At 29.3% G+C, this 27,438-nt stretch overlaps 1 protein-coding gene across 1 annotated transcript in view; it reads left to right on the top strand.

Moving 5' to 3' along the window:
• Positions 1 to 25,617, top strand: part of LOC129973085 (peroxidase-like) — an 84,064-nt gene extending 58,447 nt beyond the window's left edge. Inside the window, exons 5-16 of the mRNA XM_056087461.1 lie at positions 3,399 to 3,616; positions 4,679 to 4,849; positions 8,662 to 8,829; positions 11,911 to 12,012; positions 14,660 to 14,782; positions 15,444 to 15,685; positions 18,027 to 18,159; positions 18,256 to 18,383; positions 19,712 to 19,914; positions 20,287 to 20,456; positions 21,563 to 21,671; positions 23,995 to 25,617. Coding sequence (XP_055943436.1) covers positions 3,399 to 3,616; positions 4,679 to 4,849; positions 8,662 to 8,829; positions 11,911 to 12,012; positions 14,660 to 14,782; positions 15,444 to 15,685; positions 18,027 to 18,159; positions 18,256 to 18,383; positions 19,712 to 19,914; positions 20,287 to 20,456; positions 21,563 to 21,671; positions 23,995 to 24,076 — 1,849 coding nt within the window. The 3' untranslated portion in view covers positions 24,077 to 25,617. The remainder of the gene's footprint in view (positions 1 to 3,398; positions 3,617 to 4,678; positions 4,850 to 8,661; positions 8,830 to 11,910; positions 12,013 to 14,659; positions 14,783 to 15,443; positions 15,686 to 18,026; positions 18,160 to 18,255; positions 18,384 to 19,711; positions 19,915 to 20,286; positions 20,457 to 21,562; positions 21,672 to 23,994) is intronic.
• The last annotated feature ends 1,821 nt before the right edge of the window (positions 25,618 to 27,438 follow it).

Here is a 27,438-nt window from a genome sequence, read left to right as displayed (position 1 = left end):
ACTGGATTGTGCTCTCAAATCAGTTCAGCGGGCCATACCCTAATTTCTCTGCTAGCCATTTTTATTCTTTCTCTTATGGCAACACGATGCAGAAAAACAGAAAAATAAAATTAAAGTGAAATCGATTTTACGAATTAGCATTTTTCATATCTGTAATGGAATGACAGAAAAACAAATACAGGGGAGGAATTTCAGCCAACATGAAATCGTTTAATGTCAATCGCTAAGAAGAATTGTTTTCTGAATAGTAGGGTGATAAGGGACCTATTCCAAATATTTGTAAAAAATAATAATGAGACCGAATAGCCAATGTAATTGGCATCATTCGTGAGGCTTATGGCAGATTTAGATCCTTGTTTTAGTATTCTAAATGCGTACAAAACCGGAAAAGAAGACACACATATCATTCAGACAGAGCAGACGTTCGTATATTTCGATAATAAGTTCGTTATTTCCTATTCATTCTTCTTTTTTATGACTGTTATAGAAGCGTTAAACGCTCTCTCTCTCTCTCTCTCTCTGTCTCTCTCTCTCTTTTTTTGGAAAAAGAATATTTTTGTTGTAACGAATGTTAAAGGATTTATCTTTAGTTTATTCATTTGAATTTTATTTTTAAAAAGTCAATATCTTTTGCATATCTTTTGTTCATTTATTTTAGAAAAATTCCATTAAAAAGATTATTTCGGTTTCATAAAGAAGGTCTGAAATTAAAAAGACCAACAGTAATTCATATTTATTCTTTCTAATTATAAAAAAAAATGTTTCATTTTATCACTGTTAGTAAAATATTTAAATAGTCAGAGAAAAGCAAAGATATCTGAAGGAGAAAAATAAGATTTTTTTTAACACTATAGGCCAACTGCAACTTTATTTGCTGGATTTACCGGAATTTACTACTTATTTTAATACACAAGATTCATTACATTTTTTCAGAAAATATTTGTGTGTTGTTGTCGCTTTATTAATTCTAAAAGTTAATTAATTCCTTTTAGATTTGCACATATACTAGGATTCTAAATTCAATAGAAAAATAATAAACAACTTCAAAGAAGAAGAAAATATATTTATTGAAATTGCACATTTCATTCCAGTAAATATATAATTTATGTGCGATTTATAATTATTTAACAAATAGTATTCAGAAGATATAAGTATTTTAAAGCTCTAAAGATGAAAAGAGCTTTAAAATCCTTGTTAATTCTGCATTGATGCATACGAAATATAGATATCTGGCATGAATCTTGAATTATTATTGAATCTATCGTGCGATTGTGTATCTTGAATGCCTTTTTTTTCAGACTGACTGAAACTCAAATTTAAAGTGAAAAATTACAATTGTAGTCGCAAGCTCTCATATTAAACACCATTAATTTACGTCGTTTCGTTTATTGGTTATATCGCTTACGTCCATAAGAAAGTGCAGACTACAGATGGCCCACCCTTTGATAAATTTGGTTCAAAATTTGAGAATTATCTGCATTTTAAATGCTGACTTTCTGTGTCAGATTTTACCACCTCTTTACGTAGTTATCAAGTTAATTTGAAGAGCAAGCTAGAAAGATTTCCTCTAACAGATTCCTTTCAAAATTTGACAAAAATATATAAATATTGTCTAAAGTTGTATACGAAATTTTATTCATCTAAGTCAAAGCATTTTTCAGTTAAAACGGACAGACATACAAGCAAAAGGCCAAAAATGTGTTTTTAAGACTCAAAGTGGGCTAGGACGTGGATATGCGTTAAATCAAGATCCAATTTTTTTGACGACTGCAATACTTTCTCCATATTAATAAGAAGCACATTTAAACTGAGAAAGTAAAAATTCGCCATTGAATTGATTTAACAAACAAACAACATGATATTTAATCAATGAATGATAAAATATTTTAAAAACATCATTCATGAACTTAAATTTCTCCTACATATACGCGTAACCGCATTAAATTAAAAAAAAATGTTGGAAAAATCACAAAGAATTTACGAATGTCCTAAAGTTATTGCTTCAGCCTTTATGTATTATCAATATTTATAAAAAAATATCATAAATCCTTCGTTTAAAGTTGGCGAATTCATTTTGAGAAAGAAACCTTTACTGAATAGTTACACAGACCATTGAGTTTTTCTCTTCCGCTCTGAATGGCGAAATCTCACGTAATGTTTTACTTTTTCCACAATAAAAACAAATAAAAATGAACTACATAGAAATTCGTTTCATGCCATTTCAGTGTCGTTTCATCAAAACTAATTATTTCATAATGAAGTCCGATTTCGTTATGTAACAAACAATTAATAAATTATTACATTTTCTTGAAGTTATTGGAGAATGAAATGTGAAAAAAATGTTACACTTTCTATGACGTAGTATTTCTTTTTACTACAAGAATTTAATTTTTTTAAGATAAATTTCAAAATTACAGTCAAATAAGTTGATAATGAATAAGTTGAATAATTTGTTTATATAGTGTTAAAATTGATTATTCATTGTAGTAAAAAAATTTTTTTTTGAGCTTAAATTAATAGTGTTTAAATACTTGTCATTAAAATCACATATTGTTTACTTTAATTGAACAATTGTTTTGATTAATTCATTTGTCCGCATAAAGTGATATCACTTTCTTTAATAATTTCTTAAATAAAAAAAGTCACAGAATTATTGTTTAAAGTTAAAAAAGTAGATTTAAATGTTTTACAGTATATTTAAAATTTTCTTTGATTCATTTAATCGTTAAATGTTAAGCAAAAAAAAAAAAAAAAAAAGGCAGACAAAAAAACAAAAAAAAAAAACTTGCGCCAAAAATGCTGCCTAGAAATATCAATTAATCAGGAAATCAGGAAATAGTTTTAAAATAATACATGTTATTTATATCAAATGGATTTATGCACCGGTTTCAAGTTACTAGAAAGTAATATTAAAAAAAATTCAATAATTATTTTCTATTTTTTTGTCTTGTGTGAAATTTTGAAATTGATTTTAAACTAACTTTCTGATGAGCTACACCCGATGATAAAGTTTTTATCGGACAGACAAGAAAGTGAATTAATATTGCATTGATATTCAGTTCTGAAAAGTTTATAGTCTCTAGTTCGTCGCGAAGTTGCATATAATTAAATTAGCTTAAAATCGATTCCTAAATTAGTACCAAACGGACTAATAGACAGACAGACAAGAAAGCGAGTTAATAAACGCGCGTTAGAACACATTTCCACGAAAATAGAAAGGAATTGGATCTAAAAAAATTGAACCAAATGATCAAACGAATTTTGATCTGAATAATTCACAGTAAAAGAAGTGGATTCTAAATAGAATGAAATTTAAATGAAATGTCAAGCTTCACAAGGTTTATATAAAATTAATATGACTTAAATAATACTTCATGCTTATTGAACATTTGTTTTAGATTCGGCCTCAGCGTGGACGCAATTGCACATGGTCTCCCACAAATCGACACCTCGAAAACTGCCATCAAGGAGATCTGTCCCACCTTCTTGCAACCCGTGAAATGTGAAATTTCTCGATACAGAACTCTGAGTGGAATGTGTAATAATCTGGACAATCCATCCTGGGGAAGTGCTAGATCTGCTATGATTAGGTTCATTCCTCCAGCATATGCTGACGGTGAGATATGTTATTTGCATTAGTCTCTATAATGTATGCACGACGGTGCTTAGTATTAAAGGGAAGAAGCTGCTCAGAATACATATTTCTGCTGGATATAAATCTGTCTTTGTTGAATATTTTTAGATTAAATTGATTAGACATCTTTTGTCTTTTCAACGACTTCTCTAAAATGCTTCAATTGTGTCTATAAACACAAGTATATAAAAAAATACATGAAATAAATAATGAATAAATTCATTAGTTTCAGCATTTTAGGAATAACTTAGCTTACAACTGATTTTCCGTCATTTTAATGTGGGAAGAAAGGTCGTGAAAATTTATGAATGTGTAAAATTGTATTAAAAAGGAAAATTTTATTTCCTATTTGTAATTTGTATCCTGAAAGCGATATAATTCTATTTAAAGTGTAATGTATTATTTTAGTACAATTTTAATTCGCATATGAAAAAATTCCCCCAAGTTTTGAGAAACATTTATTTCTTATCTTTTACATATCTGCACTGTAAATCGCTTAAGTTTCTAGTTAATATTCAGATCATGCTAAATAAAGATTCATTCTAAATTTTAAAATAATCTTTAAGAATGTAAAGAAATATAATCTTTTAAATACTTAACGTTGATATCACTGCATGACTAAATCTCCTTTTAAACATGGAGAATTTGACTGCGAAAAAAATCACTTTTCAGCTTTTAAAAAAAGTGCTTCTTTCTCTTCGTATTATTGGTAAATGGTTATCATTCTTAAGAAAAAAAATCTTTAAGGTTATATATTCTTTTGAACTCTCATAATTATAAATCAGCTATCATAAACATGAGGATACAAAACCATAAAGACGTTGAAGCATCTGCAGTTTGATGAGCATTTCATATGGATTGATTTTTCGAAGTAGCTAGATTTTTATACATTTATAGTCAAACTTTTATATAAAACTGTAGGAAAAAATTTAGAACATTATATATCAATGCATACGGCTCAAAAACATACCAAACTTGCCATTTCACTACATTTTCTTTTTAATAAAATTTCGAAAATTGTAATTCTTTTTATTTATCCAATAGGTATATCCATCCCCAGGAGATCTTTTGACGGATCACCCCTTCCCAGTCCAAGAGTGGTGAGTTTGGTAATGCACCACGACGTCAGCGAACATGATTTTGGTATTTGTAACATGATTGCAGCCTGGGGTCAAATGTTGGATCACGATCTTACGAGAGCAGCTCCATCTCTTGGTAAGTAGATAGGATATGGTGGGAATTTGGCAAGAAAAATTCGTATGGATGAATGATACAAATATTAAACCAATAATTTTGATATTTATTTTAATATTTTAGATGACAATTTAATGATTTTGCATTACATTAAAATTAAAGCAATGTTATAGAAGAATGAAATGTCAATCAATGATCTTTAATTGTTATCTATTTGAACATTTGCATTTAACATTATGTGTGATGAATGAGTTATGCTGAAAAATTTTAATAATCCTATTTTAACGTGGCATCAGATATTATGGCAAAAGAATATATAGAAATTTTTCCTTTTTTGATTAGATGAACTTAAAAATTGTTGGATTTTATCTCTCACTAACTTCTATGTTAAATCACAAGAAACGCCTAACATTAACTAAATCCTTACAAGCAAATTACAATTATAAAAAAATCACAATAGTCCTAGTTTTAACAGCTCACCCAATATATGTGATCTTAATTGTAATTTAATGTCTATAATGTGTAATGATTGCTTTTAGGATTTTATAAATATGAATTTTATGATATAAATAATAAGGAAATATCAATAAGTAACGCACATGATTTTGTACAAAATAATAAAAAATGAAATGAATGATAATATGAAATGGAAATCACACTATTGCCATTTTTATTAACTTCTCGGTATAACATTCACGCCATTCACGTTTAGGCATTTATCTCATTCCTGGATCAGTTTGAATATTTTTGTCTCACAAAATGCCGTTGACCCATTCGTGGAAACTCTCAGGATTAGTTTCTTAACTGAAGTTTAGGAGTGCCCATCATAACCCCCCCCCCTAAATTTTCATCTGTTCAGACCTATGAAGGAGTTCCTTGTCAGTCAAAATTTTTAATCTAATGACTACTTTATATGGCCTGACGCCGTTCTACATAACGTGTATTTTCAAACCTGTCAAGAGTTGGAACAAACGTTTCAACCTGAAAACAATTATGCCAAAAAGTAATAAGTTGGGAATATTTTCATTTCCGTTTCATAATATCAACCACTGCATTTTCTTATTATTGTGTGCAAAGTTGTGAAAGTTAATTATTGATATCCTCCTCGTATATTAGCAATAATTATCACTTATCTATGAATAATTATCATTAACTGTTACACAATGAGAAAAAATTTTATTCATGAAAATTCAGAAAAAAATTTTAAAGGAAACTAATTAAAAAAACAATATTGTTTGGAAACATTTTTTGAAAAATTAAATTATGAAGAAATTTATTAGAGCTCTCATTTTCAGGAAACAGCAGATCACAATAACAAAAATAAATAAATAATAGCATTTTCATAAGTAAGAAATGACAACAAAATAACAAAACAAACAAACAAACAAAATTCCATACTTATTGCATGAATGAGCTCATGAAACTATTGAATTAAACAGTTTTTGTGTACATTCTCTATCACCCTGGATAAATATCAATAACCTCTAAGCAATGCAGCAAAACAGAAAAAAGGGGAAATTTCATTCACGTTGTTGAAATCATTCTTTAATTGCCATTGTATCATAGCTTATATATCTCAAAAGTATAAATAAAACTAAAAAAAATTGAGATGCCTCATGTATTAAATAACAATGATTATATGAATTTTTCCCTGCATAAGCTTTAAAAAAAATCTAATTGTAAACATCCCCCATTCTTCCTTAAGAATTCATGCCGAACGTGCAGAAATTTCGAATGGTAATCTATCCATTGAACTCAGTACCCCGCCCATTAAAGTAAAAATAAGTTAGAATAATAAAATAGTGTCAATAGCTTCAGATATTATATACTCCTCTTTATGAGGAATAAAAGATGGAAAAAATAAAAAAGAAAAGAAAAAGAACGAAAGAGAGAAATTCGGAAGGAAGAAAAAATCGTAGAGCAATTCGAAACGGAGACCTTATTCAGGCTAACTGTTCTAATTCTGAAAGCGATAAAAACAAGGAAATTCTTTTATGAGATGCTAAAAAAATTATAAGACCATGTTTGTATTATAACCACGTACGAGGCTAAATGCACGCACTTCATTTAAAGTGTCGTTGTTAGTTCTTTTTCCTTTTTTTCATTTATGAAGTGGAGTGCCCTAACATTACAAACAATAAAATGAGGAAACACGTTTTTTAAGTCTAAAAAAGATTTTCGCGTGAATTTGACATTTAGGATTATTTATATTTGTTATTAGTGATCATCTGTCTCTAAAAAATAATGATCTCCTTCAAGTTTATACAAGATTTTTCAAAACAAAGGAAATATTTAAATAAATAATTATGATATCTTTTATGGATTTTCTCTAATTAATACTGGAATAGAAACAGGCTGTGAATCTCTTAGCAGCAATTCTAATGATTCTAATTCCAAAGACTCAAAAAATATTGAATAATTCATCACAATATACTAAGTAAATGTTACATGTAACAATATAAACCCTAAATTGACATTTAATGTAATTTTCAGTCAAATTTTTTGCTACTGAGCGATTTTTTTAGATAAAGTCAAAGAAGGAAAATGGAAATACAATGAAAAATGGAAAAGTAATGAAACAAAAATGGCAACTTTTAGTTTCAATCCTTTTTGTCTTTTTCTTATTTTTTTAAAACAATTTTCACGAAAAAATTATGAACTTATATTTTACATCTCTAACCTCAATGCTCTAATTTTAATACATTCAAATTATTTTTTCGTATGGCTCTCTATATTTCATTTGTTATGAATCTTTCAATCATGAAAAAAACATTTCATATGATCTTTTGTAAGTCCTCCACTTAGTCTGTTCATTAAAAGATGAATTTTTAATCAAAATTTGCATTTTATAAATTTAAATATAAACATTTGATATCAATACATATTATATAATAAAAAATTTTGCATAATAAAATTAGCTTTAAAATTATCTTTTCGAGTAAACAATTATATGCTTGTATATATGTGTATGAGATATATCTATTGTCCCGCCAACTTGTTCACAACTTAAATTCAATCTACTTGGATTTTCTAACTAGTTTTGACTAAAAGAGAAATCACTTTGAACCTAACAGGAAATGCCTCAATCCACCAAATAAAATTCTTCGGCGTATTCCATCAAATGAAAGTCAATTAAAATCAATGAAATTCAATTAGTCATTCAATTGAAAGTCTGCAATTAATATCTTTTTTTTTTACTTCAGCTGTTATGTATATGCATATCTTTCGCTTTTTCGCTATAAAGCTCGTATATGGTTCTTGAAAATAAAACAGATATTACAGTAAAAGGAATAAACGCGTTTAAGTCGTAACCTTAACCTATCTCATAATTAATGGCCTCTTCAAATGTAAGCGCAAGTACTCTGATGCATAGCAAAACACCATGCGGTAACCGATGAACTAAAATGTGCTGAATATTCCGAAAATACTTTAGGATATTAAAAAAAAAATGCATCATGATGGAGGCTGCGGCATTTTATCAAAATGCAAATATTATATTATTTTCAAGACAATGAAACCGTTTAACGGCAATCGCTATCGAATTATATCAGAGATGCTTATTACAACAAACCGCTCCATTCGAATCTTTTACTTTAGGCATTCAATTCACCCACATCACTAATAACAAGCTATTCCTATTCGTGACTACAAAGAAAAAATATAAACGATTCAATCAAGTATCTATATTATATTAACTGTAATAATAAAGATAAAATCAGAATTCATTTCATGCCTTCAATTTTACTATTATAGCAAAACTGATTTTATTTCGTTGAATTGTTGACACCATATGCTCTAGTTCAGTTAACAAATTCTATGCCCTTATTTCATAGATACCCGTAGTAGAAGTATTGAGTGCTGTAAGACACCAACAGACAGAAGACATTACAACTGCTATCCAGTGGACATCCCTCAAGATGATCCATTCTACAAATTTTTTGACAGAAGATGCATGAACTTTGCTAGATCTCTAGCTGGTTTACAGCCAGGATGCAGACTTGGTAAGAAAAAAATGTGTTTTTAAATTCAAAATTAAATTTTCAGAGGGAAATCAAATGCTCTTTCAAGTATAATTCAAACGCCTTCTGTTTGAAAAAAAATATATATCCCAAAGTGTTTTATTTTTGCTTCGTTAAAGATTAGATAATCAGATTTTTTTTTTTGTTGGACAAACTTCTGGTAACTTAACTCGTAAAAATACTGCATAATTTCTGTCAAAAAAGTAAGATATTCTCAGCTTACTTTTCAGTAAGATCTCGAAGAAAGTGAAGCATTTTTCTTTAACTTTCTCTTCAATCTGACAACATAATAAGGATAACTCCCACGACTTGGCGTGTTAAGCATAGCGTGCAAGTAAGGTCCTTGTTAACTCAAATTTAGTAAGTGTTATTTATGGCCTATTGATCACGGAAACGAGTTAAGCGTTGACTAATGAAGAGAAAAGCTGAAGAATAATTGAAACAGATGTTAATTTGTAATTTTTCTTGTCGTGCAAATTATGGTAAAATGTCAAGCAAGACTGAACTTATATAATGATATAATTTTTTCAGTCTAGATTATCGGCGAAACAACAATTTGTGAATTAAAATCAAAATTGCATATGAAATTAAGATAATTTTTAAAACATTCTTTTCTGTTTTTTAAAAAAATGGTTTTTTTTTTATTATTCTTTTAATATTATATCAATGCATTTATTTTTTATTAGTAATGATGTGATTTCATAAGTATATGATATTAATAGAAAATAACTGATAGTTTGTCCTCTCCTTATGAGCATACAAATTCGATAAAAGTTATGCTATTTCATGAAATGTATGTTAAAACTACGGCTACGAAAGCTCATAGTCTAGCTACTAATATTCATCCTCAAGTGCAAAAAACAATTGATTAATAAATGTGAATTGAATCTTATGAATATAATTTTCAAAGCATAAATAAGACTTTTTATTTAAGCAACTAACGATCATGTACATATATCAAAATCATATACGTATATTGTCACCAAAACCCTAACTATTAAATGAATAAACACATTTTTAAATGTAATCCTAACGTTGTTCGCATAATAACATAAATTTTTGGTTCCTCCGAGAAAACGTCTTTTTTACATCCTTCAAAACATAGCAAAAAAGCACATTTTCTACACTCTTGTCTATAAATTAAGGATAATTCAGAGTCATGCGGGAATCGAAATATATAACCCGTAAAATGACTACACACATCTTCAAAAATCATATGCAAATTGCAGGAAGCCACCAGATGACACCGATAGTACGTCACAATGACGAGAGTGTAAGAGAGTAATGTATTAGGAATACAGGCAAAGAAGTAAAGTGGTTCGCAAGCGCTTTATAATCCTTTCAGTGCAATAACCGCATAGTTATGACACAAAAGACGCATTTGGATGATTTTTATGTGGTAGAATCATCGGCCATCTGAAATGTGGGAGTATCCAGCTGGAAGAATGGAAGCTGGAGGAACTTGGAATCGCCCAGAGTGTCATCTCCAGGCTTTGGCGACGATTCCAAGATGATTGTAGTGTGAGAAGACGTTACAGCACAGGTCACCACCGAGTTACAACGCCGGATGGGGACCGATATTTGAAAGTTACTGCCAAAAGAAACAGATGGAGTATAGCATCAGATCTGTCTCGTCAGCTCTCTTCATTCACTGGTACGATAGTTTCAAGGCAGACTGTGTACAGACGCTTAGGGCAGATTGGTCTATATGCTCGTAGGCCTGTCAGATGTGTTCCACTAACTGCAACTCACTGTCGCCTGCGGTTAGCCTAGAGTAGAGAGCATGCATTGTGGACACAGCAACAGTGTGCTTGTGTGATGTTTTCCAACGAGTCCAGGTTTAGCTTGCTATCTGATTCTCGCCGGACTTTCATATGGAGAGTGTCAGGTACCCGTTACCACCAAGAGAACATCATTGAACGACACCATTACGGTGGTTCATTATTGCTCGTTTGGGGGGGGGGATTAATCTAGCTCCAGAACTAACCTGCATATTCAAATTGGAACCATGACAGGCCAAATCTATCGTGACGCCATTCTGGAACAACATGTAAGTTTGCTTCAGGGTGCCATAGGCGCAGAATTCGTGTTTATGGATAACAACGCCCGTCCTCACCATGAAAACATCGTAAACGAATGCCTTCTATCGGAGGATATCCCCCGTACGGACTGGCCAGCATTCTCATCGGACTTGAATTCAGCAGAGCATGTGTGGGACATGCTTGGCCGACGAGTTGCAGCCCGTCAACCACCTCCTACATGCCTACTGGAACTCTGGAAAGCATTGCTTGATGAGTGGTGTAATATTCCCCAACATCAGATCGATCATTTGATACTCTACATGACTAGGCATTGTACGGACTGTATTGCAACGTCTGGAAGACGTACTATGTATTAACCATCATACCAACCATGTAATATTGATTTTTGTAAATAGGTTTTGTTTTTTGTAATTTGCATCTGGGAGCAAAAAATCGCAATTTTTATTAATGATATCACACATATAGCATCTTTTTTGCTCTTTACCGTTTGTTTAATAAATAGGCTTTACAAATAAGTCACGTTTGTTTTGCTTCTGACTCTTTCTTATCCTGAACTTGCATAATCCTTAATTTATGGACATGAGTGTCCATACAGTATGTATTAAACTTAAACACTTTTTACTTACGCCAGTTGATGGGAAAGGAATTTTGAATTACAGATACAGCTAATTATTGGAAAAATAAATTTTGTAAATATAAAAGTTTTATATTTTTAGCATTATATTATCAGCAATCTGAAAACAAGTTAAAAATTTTTTTATCAGCAATGAACTGTTGATAAAAAAAATGACCGGTGCAAATATGTATCAGCACGCATTATAGAAATCAGCTTATGGTATATTGATATTAATTTTTAAATTCAAAAGAATTCGTTAAAACTTTCTAAAAATTTAATTATAATAATTCATATATTGAGCTCTAGTACAAAAGATATTTATTGCTAAAATGTATGTGTTTCTGAAATACAAAATACAATTTGTTCATCTTTTAAAATATTTATATGTATTTTCATTCTTTATAGGACCTAGGTGGCAAATAAATGCTATTTCTGCTTATATCGATGGTAACTTCATCTATGGCAGCAACGAAGAAGTAGCATCTCGACTCAGAGAATTCAAAGGAGGTCAGTTTTCTTAGATATAAATAATATTGAGCTTCCAACAGCTTTTAGGGTCAGTTAAAGTAATTGGGAACGGATTTTTCACCTTGTCATTTTTTATTATTGTTGATCGTATGAGAAGGAAAATAAGTTCATAATTTATGTGAATGCATAAACGAGTTCTGGAGGGCTCATTAAACAATGCCTTCTAATTGCCAATTAATGAACTAATCTCAAATTTTACAGTTATAGAGACGTTCATCTTATTATGTTTCTAATTATTTCAGAAATTATTAGGCATTTTAGAGAACCTACCTAGATTCCTGATCACAAGAATGAATTTATTTTAGAGAATGTATTTGAGATGATGAGAACCTACTGTCTATTGCTTCAGAGTTTATTTCACTTCATCTAACCATCCTCAATTACTGTCATTTCATCGTTTTTCAATAAAAGTATATTCTATTTCATGGAACATCACATTTTAACTATCATAACTACTTAATATCTTGAATTTGTTTGTAATTAGTGACTGAATTTTATGAAACATGAAAAGAAATACCTAAGACGTAGAAACGCTGTTTCTATGTCTGAGTAATGAGTAAAGGCTGCTAATTCGATTTTGTAATAGCTCTCTTTTCAAGTAAAATGTTGAATCTCCTGTTCTACTCATTTTTTGCAGTCAATTCACTACCTGAAAAAGTTTACTGAAGCAATAGAATCTGGTGAAGTAATCTTCTTTTCTGAAACTCGGAAATTAAAAACGGTCATTAACCACCGAAACAAATTTGGATTTTGTGAAAGTTCTTTTTCAAACCAGTTAAATTAAGATTATCACCATCAACTTCATCCATTTCTGTTGTGGTGTGACTTATGGCACTTTATAAGTCCGCTGATAGTTATCTGTTAGCGAATTAAGCCGAGTGAGCTTCCCTTGTTTTTTCAGTAGCGCCAACTAGGGTCAAGAGTACGACTTAGCTACTTCATGCGTCACATTCACTTGCACAACCCCATTTTACAGAGGGGCACATTAACATACTCACAGACAAAGCACAGAAGAAGAACAACCATGCCCGAACCGGGTAGCCCAGAGTATGGGGAAGACGCGCTATCCCTGTGCCAGGATGCCGGCCTTAATATCTCAGATCTACAAATAATGTGCCTTCAGTCTGCTATGTTCAACATAATCAAATTATATGTATATGTTGAAAAATTAACTATTGGTATTATTCGTGACTAATTACTTTCTTCATCTCCATAACCTCCATTTCTTGTAGAAAAGAATCAAAATCATCATCTTCAGATTCTTCCCTTTGCATCAATTTTTCTCTTCTTCCTCGAAATCAATTTTCTATAATTTTTTTCCAACTTGATGCCAAACAGTATCAAATCCTTATTAGTACCCAACTTCCACTCATGAAAAGTAACATTTATGTTGATCACAAAAGAGGTTCTTTAAAAATGTCAGTTAATTTGATACAAAATATTGACAGAACAGGAAACTATGGCATTCTTAGATTTAATACCACTTCTTATCATATAATAGATTATTCCTAATGGTTGAAAAATGATTTCATAGCTTTTATCATATCAGGCCGGTTTCTAATCATCTCACACTCGAGATGTAAATTGTCAGAGGTATTGAAGAATACTATCCTCTTCCTCAAAGTCCAAAAAGGAAAATTGAATCCGTTCATAATTGTTATATTTTGCATATTCAAAAAATATATAACTTTGTAATTTCCCTTCAAGTAACTGAAGTAGGGAATAGAAAATGGAAATTAGGAATGTTTTGTTTTCACTACTCTTGAACACAGCTGTAATTAAATTAAGCAAACATTATAAAATGATATGGATGAGGGAAAATATTGTTTGTCCTCATGTAGAGTGCTTTAAAAAATACTCATTTTTCCTCAGGCCGCTAAAGGTCACAATAGTCTAAAAAATTCAAATTTGTGACGAAAACGTATCAGGGCAATTAGGAAATGCAATTGCCGTTCCAATTAATCCGTCCTGATTTTACATAATTACTTACTTTTGAGGACCTACTTTTTTACATGTAATTAATGAGATATCTTGAAAAAAATATTATTTTAAACTCTGTGTTACTGATATAATGTTGTAAAATAAAGAAGAAAATATATAGCAAATTATTAAAGGCTTTGTATCTTTCTGTCGTAAATATATAAATCGAAGAAAAAAAATTCGAAAATTAAATTATTGGAAGTTAACAAAATAACGAGAAAAAATAATCTGGGGGGGGGGATTGTATGAAGAATTAATTTATAGTCATTCATTTGCAATTTTCAAACTGTAGCTTTGTTTATTATTTCCCTAATACATTTTTGTCACAAACTTGAATTTTTTAGAAATATTTATTTAAAAGCTATTTTTTGTATATTTATATATTCTACAACTAGCATCATCTCTAACATAAATTTAATTTTTTTGAATTTTATAAAGAAAAAAATTCTCCGAGGCTGAGATGTTCGACTCGAGTCCTGGATTAACAACAAGGAACGCGCGTCATCCCGGCTTAAATAATTAGTTTTAAATTATACGCAATTTTTGTTAGTATTTTTAAAATCAAATTTACAGTTTGGTATTAAATTACAAATAGCGAAAAGGAGAATAAAAATTACTAAAAATTCAATTAAATTTGATGCTTTAGGTCGCCTAAAGACTTCTCCTCTGTACCGTAATTTGGGTTTGAAAGATTTACTTCCAATGAAGACTGTTGATCCCGATCTCGGATGCATTGCTAGACCAAGAAATATGTACTGCTTCGATGCTGGTAAGTAGCAGCTCTATCATTGTAATAAAAACAACACTTTTTGTCTACTAAAATGACAAAAACCATCTATTTCCTTATTGTTCTATATCATAATGTCTCAATAAATGATCTGTTAATTACTGGACAGTAATATTGAAACTTTATAGATCTTTACATACATATTTAATTAATTTCAGAAAAGTTTTACAAAATAATTGGTATTAATCTATACTTTTATAGGTGAATATTTATTCTTTATTTTTATTAACATTTTCATTGTATTTATTTTATGAACTGATGCATCTTTAGGAAACACAAATTTTATTACTCATAAAGAGTGTTTTGAAACTTAAAATTTCTGCTAGTATCCACCTTGTACATATGTTACAGAAGCAATTCCTATTATAACTTACAAAATTAAGAACTAAAATATCCTGGCATTTTTCTTCAGAAATCCTACAACTGCTAGATCGTCTCAACAATAACTAAGAGCATTTAAAAGAATCTTTAGCATACTTTTAAGCATTCCTTAGTTAAAGACAATTTCTTAAGTATTTATATCCGGCTGGTTTAGAAATGAAAGGAATTTTTATCTCACAGAAATGTTTAAAGAATCTTTTATAACTATCATGACAGCATATTTAAATATATTTATGGCGCTCACATTCAATTACTTTTTCAGGTGACGATCGAGTCAACGAACAGCTCCAGTTGGCTGTCATGCACGTGATAATGATGAGAGAACACAACCGCCTGGCTGAAGGTCTGGCTCACGTAAACCCTCACTGGGATGACGAAACTCTTTACCAAGAAGCAAGGCATATTCTTTCTGCAGAACTACAACACGTCACCTATAATGAATTCTTGCCCATAGTTCTGGGACATCAAACGATGAAAAAATACGATCTCAATCCCCTAAACAAGGTCAGAGAATATGCAACACTCTTTCAAAACTATAAATTTCCCCAATTTTATAGATTTAAAAAAACTGAATTGGATATTTCACAAGCGTTATGAATGTTCCAATTTTTTTATCAACTGAAAGGAGAAGTAAGCATATGCTCTTATTTAATTGTGAATAACGCTATGCATTTAATCATTTTTAAATAATTAAATGCAATTAATTAAATTTTAATTGAAGAATAAGTTTCCCATTCATTTTAAGAATGATTTTGAGGGAAAGAGAAATGATGATTTTATACCTAACATAGCAGTGGTGCCTAATGATCTATTTTAAATAAACTAACAAAATATTTTATTCAAACTATTATTTGAAAACTATTAAAAATTATTAATTGATGTACTTGCATTCATTCGTAAACAGCTTGACGTAGTAATGCAAAAGAAAATCAATTACCAATCTATAAATGTTAGATTCATTGTAATAAATTGCACCGAAATCTCCATCATTTGCTACATAAAATTGAACCAAGTTCAAACAGTTGTACAACAGATTATCTATAGTGTAATAACTTATTATTGTAAGAAAGTAGTGTAGGAAATTTAATTTTATAGTAATTGTAGACTACCATACTTATTTGTAAATTGTGAAATTCGTGATTTGATACGCATGGTGAAATAGTTATTCTAAAACGTTCGACATATCAGACTTTTCGATCTAAAGCGAGAAAATGTGATATATGATTATTTTTTGAAAAGTAGGTTCTTGCTACAAAGGATCAAAACTTTCAAAACATTTAATTGAATTTTTGTTTAATAATTGCTTAAAATTATTTTTAATTTTTTTTGTCTGCAATAATATTCTCAATTACTTAGAAGAATACGATTGCGCAAAAACCATTTTTATATAACTTTAAAATTAAAAAAAAAATTCTCCTTCTTAGTCATCAATTTTATTGCCTTAAATGTTTTACTTATTTTACTAATTTAAAAAAAATAAATGTACTTTACAACAATAATTTTTATTAAATGAGTTTATACTTACGGATAATGCGGTGACAGACGAATCACGCCTATAACGCTACGATATTAAGAACAGAGGTTCAAATCAAGGACATTTGCTCAATGTCAACAAATCTATAGAAATACAACATTTAAAAACTTTCATTATAGCTCGATTGTTTAAAATCATTTAAAAGCAAGCAACTGGAAATTTCTACACACATTAGAAAATAAGAAGATAATAATATTTAATTAAACTTCTATCTTTTCTGGTTAAGTATTTAAATAAAGTAAAATAAAAAAGATAAATAAATATAAAGATTTTAGCATATGTTTCTCATTAACGTTTTATTACATGATTTACATGAAAACCACAAGTATTAAAATAAAAATCACAATGCTTAGATGGTTATTAAAATAATGAAAATACCATAAACGAATACAAGAAACGAATATTAACAAGGCGTAGGGCCACCATCTTTGGCATGTAATACAGCATGGATTTTCCTGGGAATAAAATCATACATATCTGAGTACTGTTTATCGAAATATTGTACCATTCTCCATAGAAATATTGTGAAAGTTCTCGGAGATATGTCGGTGTAGGATATCGATTCCCGATTGAGTGTTCTAAAATAAACCATAACGGTTCGATTGAGATCAGGGGACTGTGGGGTCAAAGCTAAATTATTCACTTCATTCTCCTGTGAAATCAAAGCACGATTTCCTGTCCATTATCGATTGCAATGCAGAATGTCGATACCATGACCATTATCCTGCAATAAAATAGTTTGCCCCATAGTATGGACTTGGTCAACTATAATTTTTTTATACTTCACTCCAGTGATTCATCCTTTCAGAGTTACAATTGAAGCAAAAAACCACGATTACACTTTTGACAAAATTACAAGACATTTATAACTTTTCTGAAATTACCTCTGATTATAAACATATACGCTTTTTATACTTAAAAAAGCTGGTAGTTGAGATTTTATTTTAACACTTACGAAACGCATTCTTAAATGCCATTATTATTTATAGGTGTTTCCATTATTTTGATAACCACCTGTTATTCATCAGTAAACGCAAATGTATAATTCCCTTTTAGCTTTGATAAAAATTATACCTATGTGTTCAAAAAATGGTTAAAAAGAGTTTTGTGTTGCATCATGTGAGCTGAGATTAACTTTTATACCAAGAGACTCTTTCTGTAAACATAAAATTAAACGACTTTAAATTTCATTAGAAAAACCATGATAGTGGAGAATAGAGGTTTAATTCCCTAAATGAGAGCTAAAATTTTAAATTTAGTACTTTTCCTCCATCATTTTCAAAAACTGCATTTAAAATCTTTGTTTTTCAGGGATACTACAGTGGCTACAGTCCAAAGATTAATGCAGGCATTCGATCTGCTTTCCAAGCTTCCGCTTATCGATTCGGCCACAGTTTGCTACCAGACGTCACTGAACGATACAACAAATTCCACGAAAGAATAGGTAATGTTGTTCAAATATTGTATACGTAGACCGTATGAAATGGATACTGATTCGCGGATATTTTTTAAAGCCTTGATTAATCAATTTTATTTCTAGAATCAATCCGTCTGTCTCGACAACTGTTGCAGCCATACGATTTATACAAGCCTGGTATCGTCGACACTTTCATACTTGGTCTCATCAATCAAGAAGCTTACAGAATGGATCCATCTATCACCACAGAAGTACGTTGATTTCGAATCATCTTAGGATTTCAAAATTATTAAGCTTTCAATGTAAAATCTATAACCCTTTCGGGACGGGCGGCCTCTATCCTAGACGCACGCATAGGACATGAATTTGGCGTCACTAAGCCTAACTCTGGAGGAAAAAAAATCACAAAAAATAAAGTTCAACTCCTAACGTTGTCACTTTTTCTACCTTTTTAGATTATTAATTCATTCATAATATGACCACATTCTTCCTCTGACAAATTGCCTTTTTTTACATAATAAACTGAAAGCATGGCTTTCCGTAATAAAAAGAGAAGTGCGCGAAATGTATCCAAAAGGTACGCAAATTATAATAGAACTGACGGTAAAACCCAAAAGATTACAGTTACACAGCAATAGCAAAAAAAAAAAAAAAAAGAAGAAGAAGCGGAAATGATTCTATCAAGTGGAAAGTTACGCAACCCAGATCTGTTTATTTATATTACTCTTGGTCCCTCCTCCCCCGCAACAGCTGATGAGTAAAATACCAAAGTAAAGTTGAATATGAGCGAACTGAAGGTCAGTATACCAAAACTATGTTTATTTCAAAAGTAATGGACACAGGGAGCCATCTAGTGTCAAGTAAAAATTATTTCATGTTTAAAATGCACATATGCATCACCGTCCCATGAATTCGATTTCCAGAAATACGGGTGTTACGCCCAGCTGCGGGAGACGTCCGCTGGTGATACATATATGACATACCCGTCGCGAAAGGGATAATGACGTTTGGGTCTTTTTTTTAATTTTTTTTCCAAATTTCTGAAATGTCATGAATCTTGAATAATTTTAAGTCATTAACTTATCATATTTTTAAAAAATTTAATAATATTTTTAAGTTTTAAATTGAAATATTTTAATTTAATTTAGCTTAGCTTCATTTCAAATGCTCAAAACCAATTCAGATATAACAAAAACTATTTCGAGTTGTAAATATGACAAAAGTATTTCAAACAAATATGACAAAAACTATTTTGAGCTAGGAATTTACTATTCATAATTAGACATTATAATTATTGTTTTTCCTTAATTATATAAATCGGATTATGAATAAAATTACTGACTAAATTAAGTTAAATTATCGCTTAGGTTAATTAATCTTCATTAAGAGGAAAAAACATGTCAATTTTTGTGCTTGTACTGGATCTGGATTCTGAGTTCTGTTTCAAATAAATAATAAGTAATACTTTTCCTACATTTGAAAAAAAATAACTTAACTGAAATATAAGTATGTTTAAAGAAATCTCACGAAATTTGATGCATCAAACTTCAAAAAGCAATGAAATCCTTGTCATTTATAGGTTACAAATCACTTGTTCGAGAAACCAGGAGATAATTTTGGAATGGATTTGGCTGCCATTAACGTCCAGAGAGCTCGAGAACATGGTCTCCCAGGTTACAATGCCTTCAGAGAATACTGCGGATTGCCTAAAATCAGAGACTTCTACGATTTATCAGGAATTATTCCAAACAACACAATCCACAAATATGCTAATCTATATAAGTAAGTACACAAGATCAATGTGATAATTTGAAATAAAAGTATTCAATTTTATGAAATCCTTTTCTAAATGATTTTATATTTTGTTTCGAGAAAATGAAAACAATATCAGTTAAGAATATTGAAAATGCAACATTTAAATGTGCTCTAGAAAGGTCTGAAGAAGTATAAAATTCATGAGTGTTAGATTTCATATAAATGTTTCGGAAGAATAAATTATAGGAAATTCAGAATTTACAGAAATGTCTCTATTATTAGATAAATGTCTAATTTATCGCTACCATTTTTATCCTAAAATTTAATCTGCAATTATTTTGTATATATGACTTATTCTTGACATTTTTTTTAAATATTGTTTTCCTCATTCACTTTCAGAACTGTTGATGATATTGATTTATGGACCATTGGTATTGCCGAATATCCCGTGCCAGGAGCAGTTGTAGGACCAACATTCGCATGTCTGATAGGCGAACAGTTTGCCAACATTCGAAGAGGTGACAGATTCTGGTACGAAAATCATGGATGGCCGTCAGCATTCTCACTAGGTTAGATTTCTTAATATTTGGTTATTTTTCTGACTTTTAAAAAGCCATTTTCCATCAAGCTCTAGTTTATTATATCTCTAAATTGCAGGTTATCAATCATTTAAGAATTTGCTTTCTTATAAAAATTTATCGAGAATTTAGGGCTGCCATCTATTGGATATATATTTGAGTAAACACTTTCATCATGCCTTTTTTTTTTTCTTCTTTTTTTTTCTCCTAGTTTCAGTAACATAGAAGTATAAAATGGAAAGAAAGATTTTAAGGCCAAATGAAAATTTTGCAATTGTTTATGAATTTTCAAATCAGAAGATGGAAATATTTTTAATACTATTAAAATAAAATTATAATAAAAAAGAACACAAGGCGTTTCTCAGCATTTTATTAAGAAAACAATTATTAAAGACAGTCTCTACAAATTTAAAGTGTTTATATGTAAAGTGAAAATATAATTCAGCTAATTTATTAAAGTACTGATTTTTTTATACCTTTTACTCAGATATTTATCTTTTCTATAATAGCTTATTTCTGTTCAATTATTATAACATATTAAGACAAAAATTTAATGACACCAATTTGAATTTTTAAGAAAGGAAAAGCTAATGATTTTTAATTCTCAACAAATCAATGCTAATTCTCACTAATCTAAGTTTGATTAAATAAGTTATAACAAAGCGATATATTTATTCTTAATGATATTTTAAATTAATTTCTTTTCTTCGAATTTAATCATTTAAAAAATGTATTGTACAATTTCAAATTTGTTAAATCATTCCTCAATATAATAGAGTACTTCGTATTATTTTTTTCAGAATATTTTATTGGTTCTTTTATCCCCCCCCCTCTTCTTCTTCTTTTTTTTTAACTTTATGATCATAACTGAACCTCGCATTATAACAGTAACTCACATGAACACTTCTGAGAAAGATCTTTCACTCATTCAATTTAATCAAACACCCTGTTTGATAATTTCAGTACGTCATAATATAATGATCTCTATTTTATATAATGAATTTCTAAAATATTTTTGACATCTATGTGCATAGTATTTTTTCTAAAAGTTTTCTAATATTTAATTATTAAAACAATTCTTTCATTTATAATTACAGAACAATTGCAAGAAATCCGTAAAGTGAGATTGGCACGTATCTTATGTGATAATGCTGATGAAATGTTGACAGTACAGTTCAACGCTATGGTCATGGCAGATCCGCACACGTAAGTTTCCTCTAAGATTTTTGTGTTTCATATCCTTTATAAATAGTTTATATTAAATGTTTTTATACATAAAGTTTTTAAAATAACAAGACAACAATAGATCTTTTATTATCACCGAGGTAACAAGCCTGCAAACTCAATTTATATTGCCTTATTCTATTTCTTCGCAGCTATGTAAAATATACAAAATGATTGCTAAAAAAATATTAAATCACATAAATTTAATAGTAAGGAAATATCCATCAAAATACAAAGAATTTACAGATTTTTATTTTTATTTTTATTAAATGATCTTATTTAAAAACTGACTCAAAGCAGTATATTTTCTGTTGAGTTTCTGCATACTAATGATATTTTTTGCCACAGTTCCGAAACGAAGAAAGAGATAGAAAAAAATAAATAATTCTATGTTTAAAAAATTCGGATCATATCTAATTTAACTTCTGCTATATTATTTAAATGGATTATGAAGGATGTAAAAAAGTAATCAAACTTAACAAATATTTTTATTTAAATCTTCTGTCTGGTCAATATAGCAATGCTAATTAATGTCTGACAAAAAAAATCTGGTTGTTATAATTTCAAATCGGCGGTTCATTAAATTACGTACTGCTAAAGAAAGGAAACATCTAATCACGATGTAGCCAGCTGATTTGTTTGATCAGGACAAATCTTGCCACGTGATGACAAGATATCGATCACGTTCCTAGAGACTGTTGGATATTAAATGCTCTTCTTCCAATAATCATATTTCGTAAAACCATAGATTAGTTTTATGTGAGTAAACCATTTGACTTTTAAAGAAAGGTTGAATTTTAATATAATTTTATTGAATATTTTAATCTTCCAAAAACTTTAGATAATATTAAAATAAAATGTACAATTAATTTTTTTATCAAAAGAAATGCATTTTTTATTGCAAAAACTTGATATATAAATCTGCATGATAAAAAAATTCTGAATAAAATGAAAAAAAAACTATTTAATATTTTTTAATCGTGAATTAGTGCGAAATATTTAAAATATTCAAGAAAATTTCAAATGCTATTTAAAAAATTCACCTGAAACAGCAAAAATGATTTTCCTAACTTTTCGGAAATTCATGTGAAACCTTTTTTAGGTGAAACGATTATAAAACTTTCAAAGGATTTCAATTGCTTTTTGTCTTAGTTTTATTTAATTATTTGTAGAACTCATTACACTAATGAGAAAAAAGGTTTCAATGACGCAAGAAGGAAAGGCGATTATTTTATATTACTGTTTGTATGCTGTATATCACATGGCAGGAATAGTTTTTAATATCTTAGCCATAAAAGACAGTCTGACGAAGAATGGTGAATCAATAATTCTTCGATTTTCTAATTAAGCCCTTTAGAAGAGGGATTATGCGTACATTGTTATTTGAGCACAATCTTACTATTATCTATAAGAATTACTATTCAATTAAAATGTAAGTTAGAAGTAGCTGTCATCAATGCTTTCTGTCTTATGTCGTTGAAAAATATAAAATTGATATATGCCTTCATTAAAACTGAAACTTTTTTGCTGTTTTTTAAATTAGGTCTTCTGATGTGCAAATAAGAAGACACATTATATATTGACAACATATATCTTCGCTGATAAGAATTATCAAAATTCATGAAAAAGAACTGATTTCTTACTATTGAAATTTTGCCAAAAACTTTTAATTGATGCATTTTTATAGTACAATTACTAGTACAAAGAGAGTTACAGGTGACCTTGACCTATTCTTAAAAATTAATCCTCAATGTTTTGACTTGAATTTAAAATAAATTTTTTTCATTAAAGTGAATAATTTGCACATTTTAATCTTTGTCAAAGCTGAATATTAATAATACTTTACGAAGAAAGTTAATATTCCTAACGTGAAATGATTCAATCATTTTTACTCGTACAAATTTTGAAGAATATTCTGAAACCAGTGCAAATTTAAGAAATCCATTAATAAATTTATTATCAATACAAGTATCATTTCCATATTTATCATAAAACTGCTAAGGGCATTTCATTAAATTCTCAAACATAATTCCCTTTCTCTCAAGGATCTAGGAAAAAAACACTTCGCTTACATAATCCATAAAAAGTAAAGATTATCAGTTTAATGTTAGGCCATTTAATGAATTTATTTTAATGTTTATGGGACTTAAGTAATTCTAGAATAGCTATTTGTCGATCATAAAATTTTTGAAATGGAGTTCCAAAGGAAAATATAATCTGAACGAAATTGTATTTTTTACGATAGTAATATTTTATTTTTAAAGAATGGAATTTCAATCTAAATTTGATTCATGCATTATTGCAGGAATCCCCGACTGGACTGCTCAACGGATGACATTCCCCGATTGGACCTAAGTAAATGGAGGGACACCAACTACAAGAAATAAAACGGAAACCAGTGCCCTATGTACATTATTTGCACATAATAATTTAAGACTACTTCCCGAGCGTCGGACGTGGAAAGACAAGCATGTGCCAGTCGTTCCGGGTGCCATTCGGAGTATCCGCCATATTGTCACACAAAAACTCCCCGTCCATTCACAAGCAAAGAGCGAAACGACACCTGCCTCCATCTCTCATATTTTAAATTTAATGTACTCACGGAAAAGGCCATGATGGTATTTTCACCATGTATTTTTTATGTATTTACGAAAAGAAAATATTTTTGACTCGAAACAGATAATTTTCATATTTTATCGCACAATTAAGTATATTGTTCATGCATTCTTGAGGTATTATTTTCGCAAATCTAAATGGGAAGATGAGTGCTAATTAGTAAATTATAGTCATCAGGAAATTTAAGACTGCTTCCAGAAGCAAAATTAGGTAATTATTTTTATATTAGTTATTCAACAATTTATAAAACTACATGAGATAGAATCATATTCAACATGTTATCCTATAAATGCATATTTTTAACGTGTTTTTTTTATATAATGCAATTTACATTTTAAAAATTGTTACATACATTGTACTTTTAATTACATACAGCTCTTTGAGATTTATTAAGTTTTAAATGATTTTTTAGAATGTTCTTTGTCTGAAAAATGAAGGATTTTAGTTTTTTTAGTATTGGAGGCCGAGTCATTTTTGTAACAATGCTCGTCTTTCAATTCACCGCTTCTTGCCAACCTGCACAAAATAGTCAATAATTGGCTTTTTTGTTTTATTTATTGATTTCTCATTAGCTGAAAATGTTTACATTGGTTAAAAAAATGGCTCTCTGTAAAGAAGCGGTCATTTGGAACACGAGTTTGATAAATGAGAATTAGCATTTCATTTAAGGTACAAATAATTAGAATGAGGTTTTATACAAGAAAGTAAAAATTGATTATTAATTTTTTTTAAATGTTCTTTGCTGAATGGACTCTTCTACTTCGAATCACGTTAGATCGACTTGTACATAATTGCGTCCAATCGGCGCTCTCATGTTTGTATTAAGATATTTGTAAATAGAAATTGTGTTTCAGTTATATTTAAGCAAATTGTCCGCTTCTCTTCGACAAAAGCGTCATCGTTATGTGAGTTGGTGCGTCACACAACAATATTCACTGTTATTATTATTTTTTTTTTCACAGCAACGAAAGAGACTCAAATTTTACATACTGTAACCATTATTAGAATGAGCATATTTCATTTATTGTTTTCAAACATTGTTTGAATTCTCTTTGTGCCAGAGCATAATATTTGCTATAAAATAATGGTAATTTTATCCATGGTAATCATACATTAGCATTTTGAAGTGATATTTTGAATGCCGGATGAATCAAATCTGAACTGCGATTGTGTAACTTTATTTTTTGGTTTAATTACATAAATTATAACCTTTTAGCAAATGAAATTCTATTTAACAGTCTTATGAGGTCGATTGTATAGGGAACGCAAATGTTTTATGTTTTATATGTTTGAATAAAGTTGTGTTATTTTCTCCTTGTCTCCTCCTTTGTTTTAGTATCTATAAAATTTGTATATTTAGAGTGAATTTATTTGCATATTTATTATTAATTTAATTATTGTTAATTTAATATGCATCTTTAAAGATAAATTTTTTATTTTTTATTCCGACAAAATAAAATATAAAAATATTTTCCATTCAAAGAACTATTAATTAATTCCGTAACTTGAAATATTAAGGCCAGATTCCCTGCTTAAAAAATTCTGTAAAAATACGATTTTTAAAAAAATGTAGAAAGTATTTATATCAACAGACATTTTACTTAGAAAAATTAGATTGCCGTGCAAAAGTATTTATGGAAACTTAAATTTTTAGCTATGCCTTATAGAGAATCAGTTTTACAATATCGTTCGAACAACGAATGATATTCACGTTGGCAAAGAATGAACACTTTTCGAATTCTAAGCCAATTTTTCAATAAATCATTATTTTTTTTCGATAAAATTCCCAACAAAGTTCTTGCAAAAACTCTTCAACTAACGATTTCCGTAAATTACCTAAATGGTTGTTCGGGAAATATCGCAACAGTTTTTTGTTATGTATTTTGTGAACAAAGGAATTTTTTAACTTTTTATATGTTGTCATTTCCTATGATGTTTAAAATATATAAATGTGGGTACTAGATGCAATGAAATTAATTTTGTAAAATTAAAAATTTAGAGATTGCGGAATTTCAATTTTTATAATTACAAAGATATATTCATTGGAAAAATTTACCTCATTGAACTAGATTTTTTTTTTTTTAAATCAAGAACTAAGAAGAGAAAAGACTACTGTTATTTTTACAGAAGTTTTTGAAATATATGAATTAACAAGTGTTTGAAAAGTCTAGTAATCGTAATAAAATGTAAATTGGGGAAAACTATTTTATAACAAAATTACTGATAAAAATGAAACAAAAAAACCTGAAGTAAAGTGAAAAAGGAACTGTTCAATGAATTTAAAACAATTGGAACAATATGAAAATACGTGTTTTAACATGTGTTGCTTTTCTTTGAATATTACTCATTCACAAATTTCAAACTATTTTTATCAAAATACCAGTGCTTATTCTCTTAATATCATTCCTTATATTTCTTTTGAGTTAATATTTAAGTAGATTGTTTGAATAAACTTGTTAGATCAAGTGGCTCTAATGGAAAAAAGCAGGTACAACCACTTCAGATCCAGTTTCTTGAAACACTCAATATGATAAGAAAGCAGATTTTTCAAACATACCTTTTGTGCATTTCCGTAAGATATTTTTCTTTTCTACATTAACTCTCTCACATTTTTTGTTGATAAATACAGCATTTGATTTTTTTTGTTTAGATTATAACACAGGGGATAAATTTCTTTTCTTATCATCAGCGGTTCAATTTCTAGATACTGGATTACATGGAGGAAAGTAATTGTCTTTTTAGGGTTTAGGATCTAAAATGGTTTTTAGGATTCATAAAACATCTGAATTCATTTTTATGAACGTATCCTTTGCAAAGTAATGCTCAATCCTTAAAATTCATTCTTTTCATTAAATTCTCATCCCAATTTGGAACTAACATGGCTATCAGTGTTAAATTTTTGGCACTAGTGCTAATCTCACGAATCAAAAATATTCCATTAAAATCCATATTGAAATTTTTGCAATTTTTGAGTATTGGTGGAGCGCTTTTTCGACAATCTTGTTATGCTCATTATTCTTTATATTAAGTTTTATACAGAAATAATTGCGTTTTATATCTGTTAACTAAGATCTATTAATCTGTTACGGTTAATTCGCTTTCAACCAATTTTGATGTTTATTTTGTTTTTATG

Source organism: Argiope bruennichi, chromosome 6 (assembly GCF_947563725.1).
Source record: "Argiope bruennichi chromosome 6, qqArgBrue1.1, whole genome shotgun sequence".
Lineage (NCBI taxonomy): Eukaryota > Metazoa > Arthropoda > Arachnida > Araneae > Araneidae > Argiope > Argiope bruennichi.
Note: the sequence above shows the minus strand (reverse complement) of the source record. Positions and strands in the feature narration are given on the sequence as shown.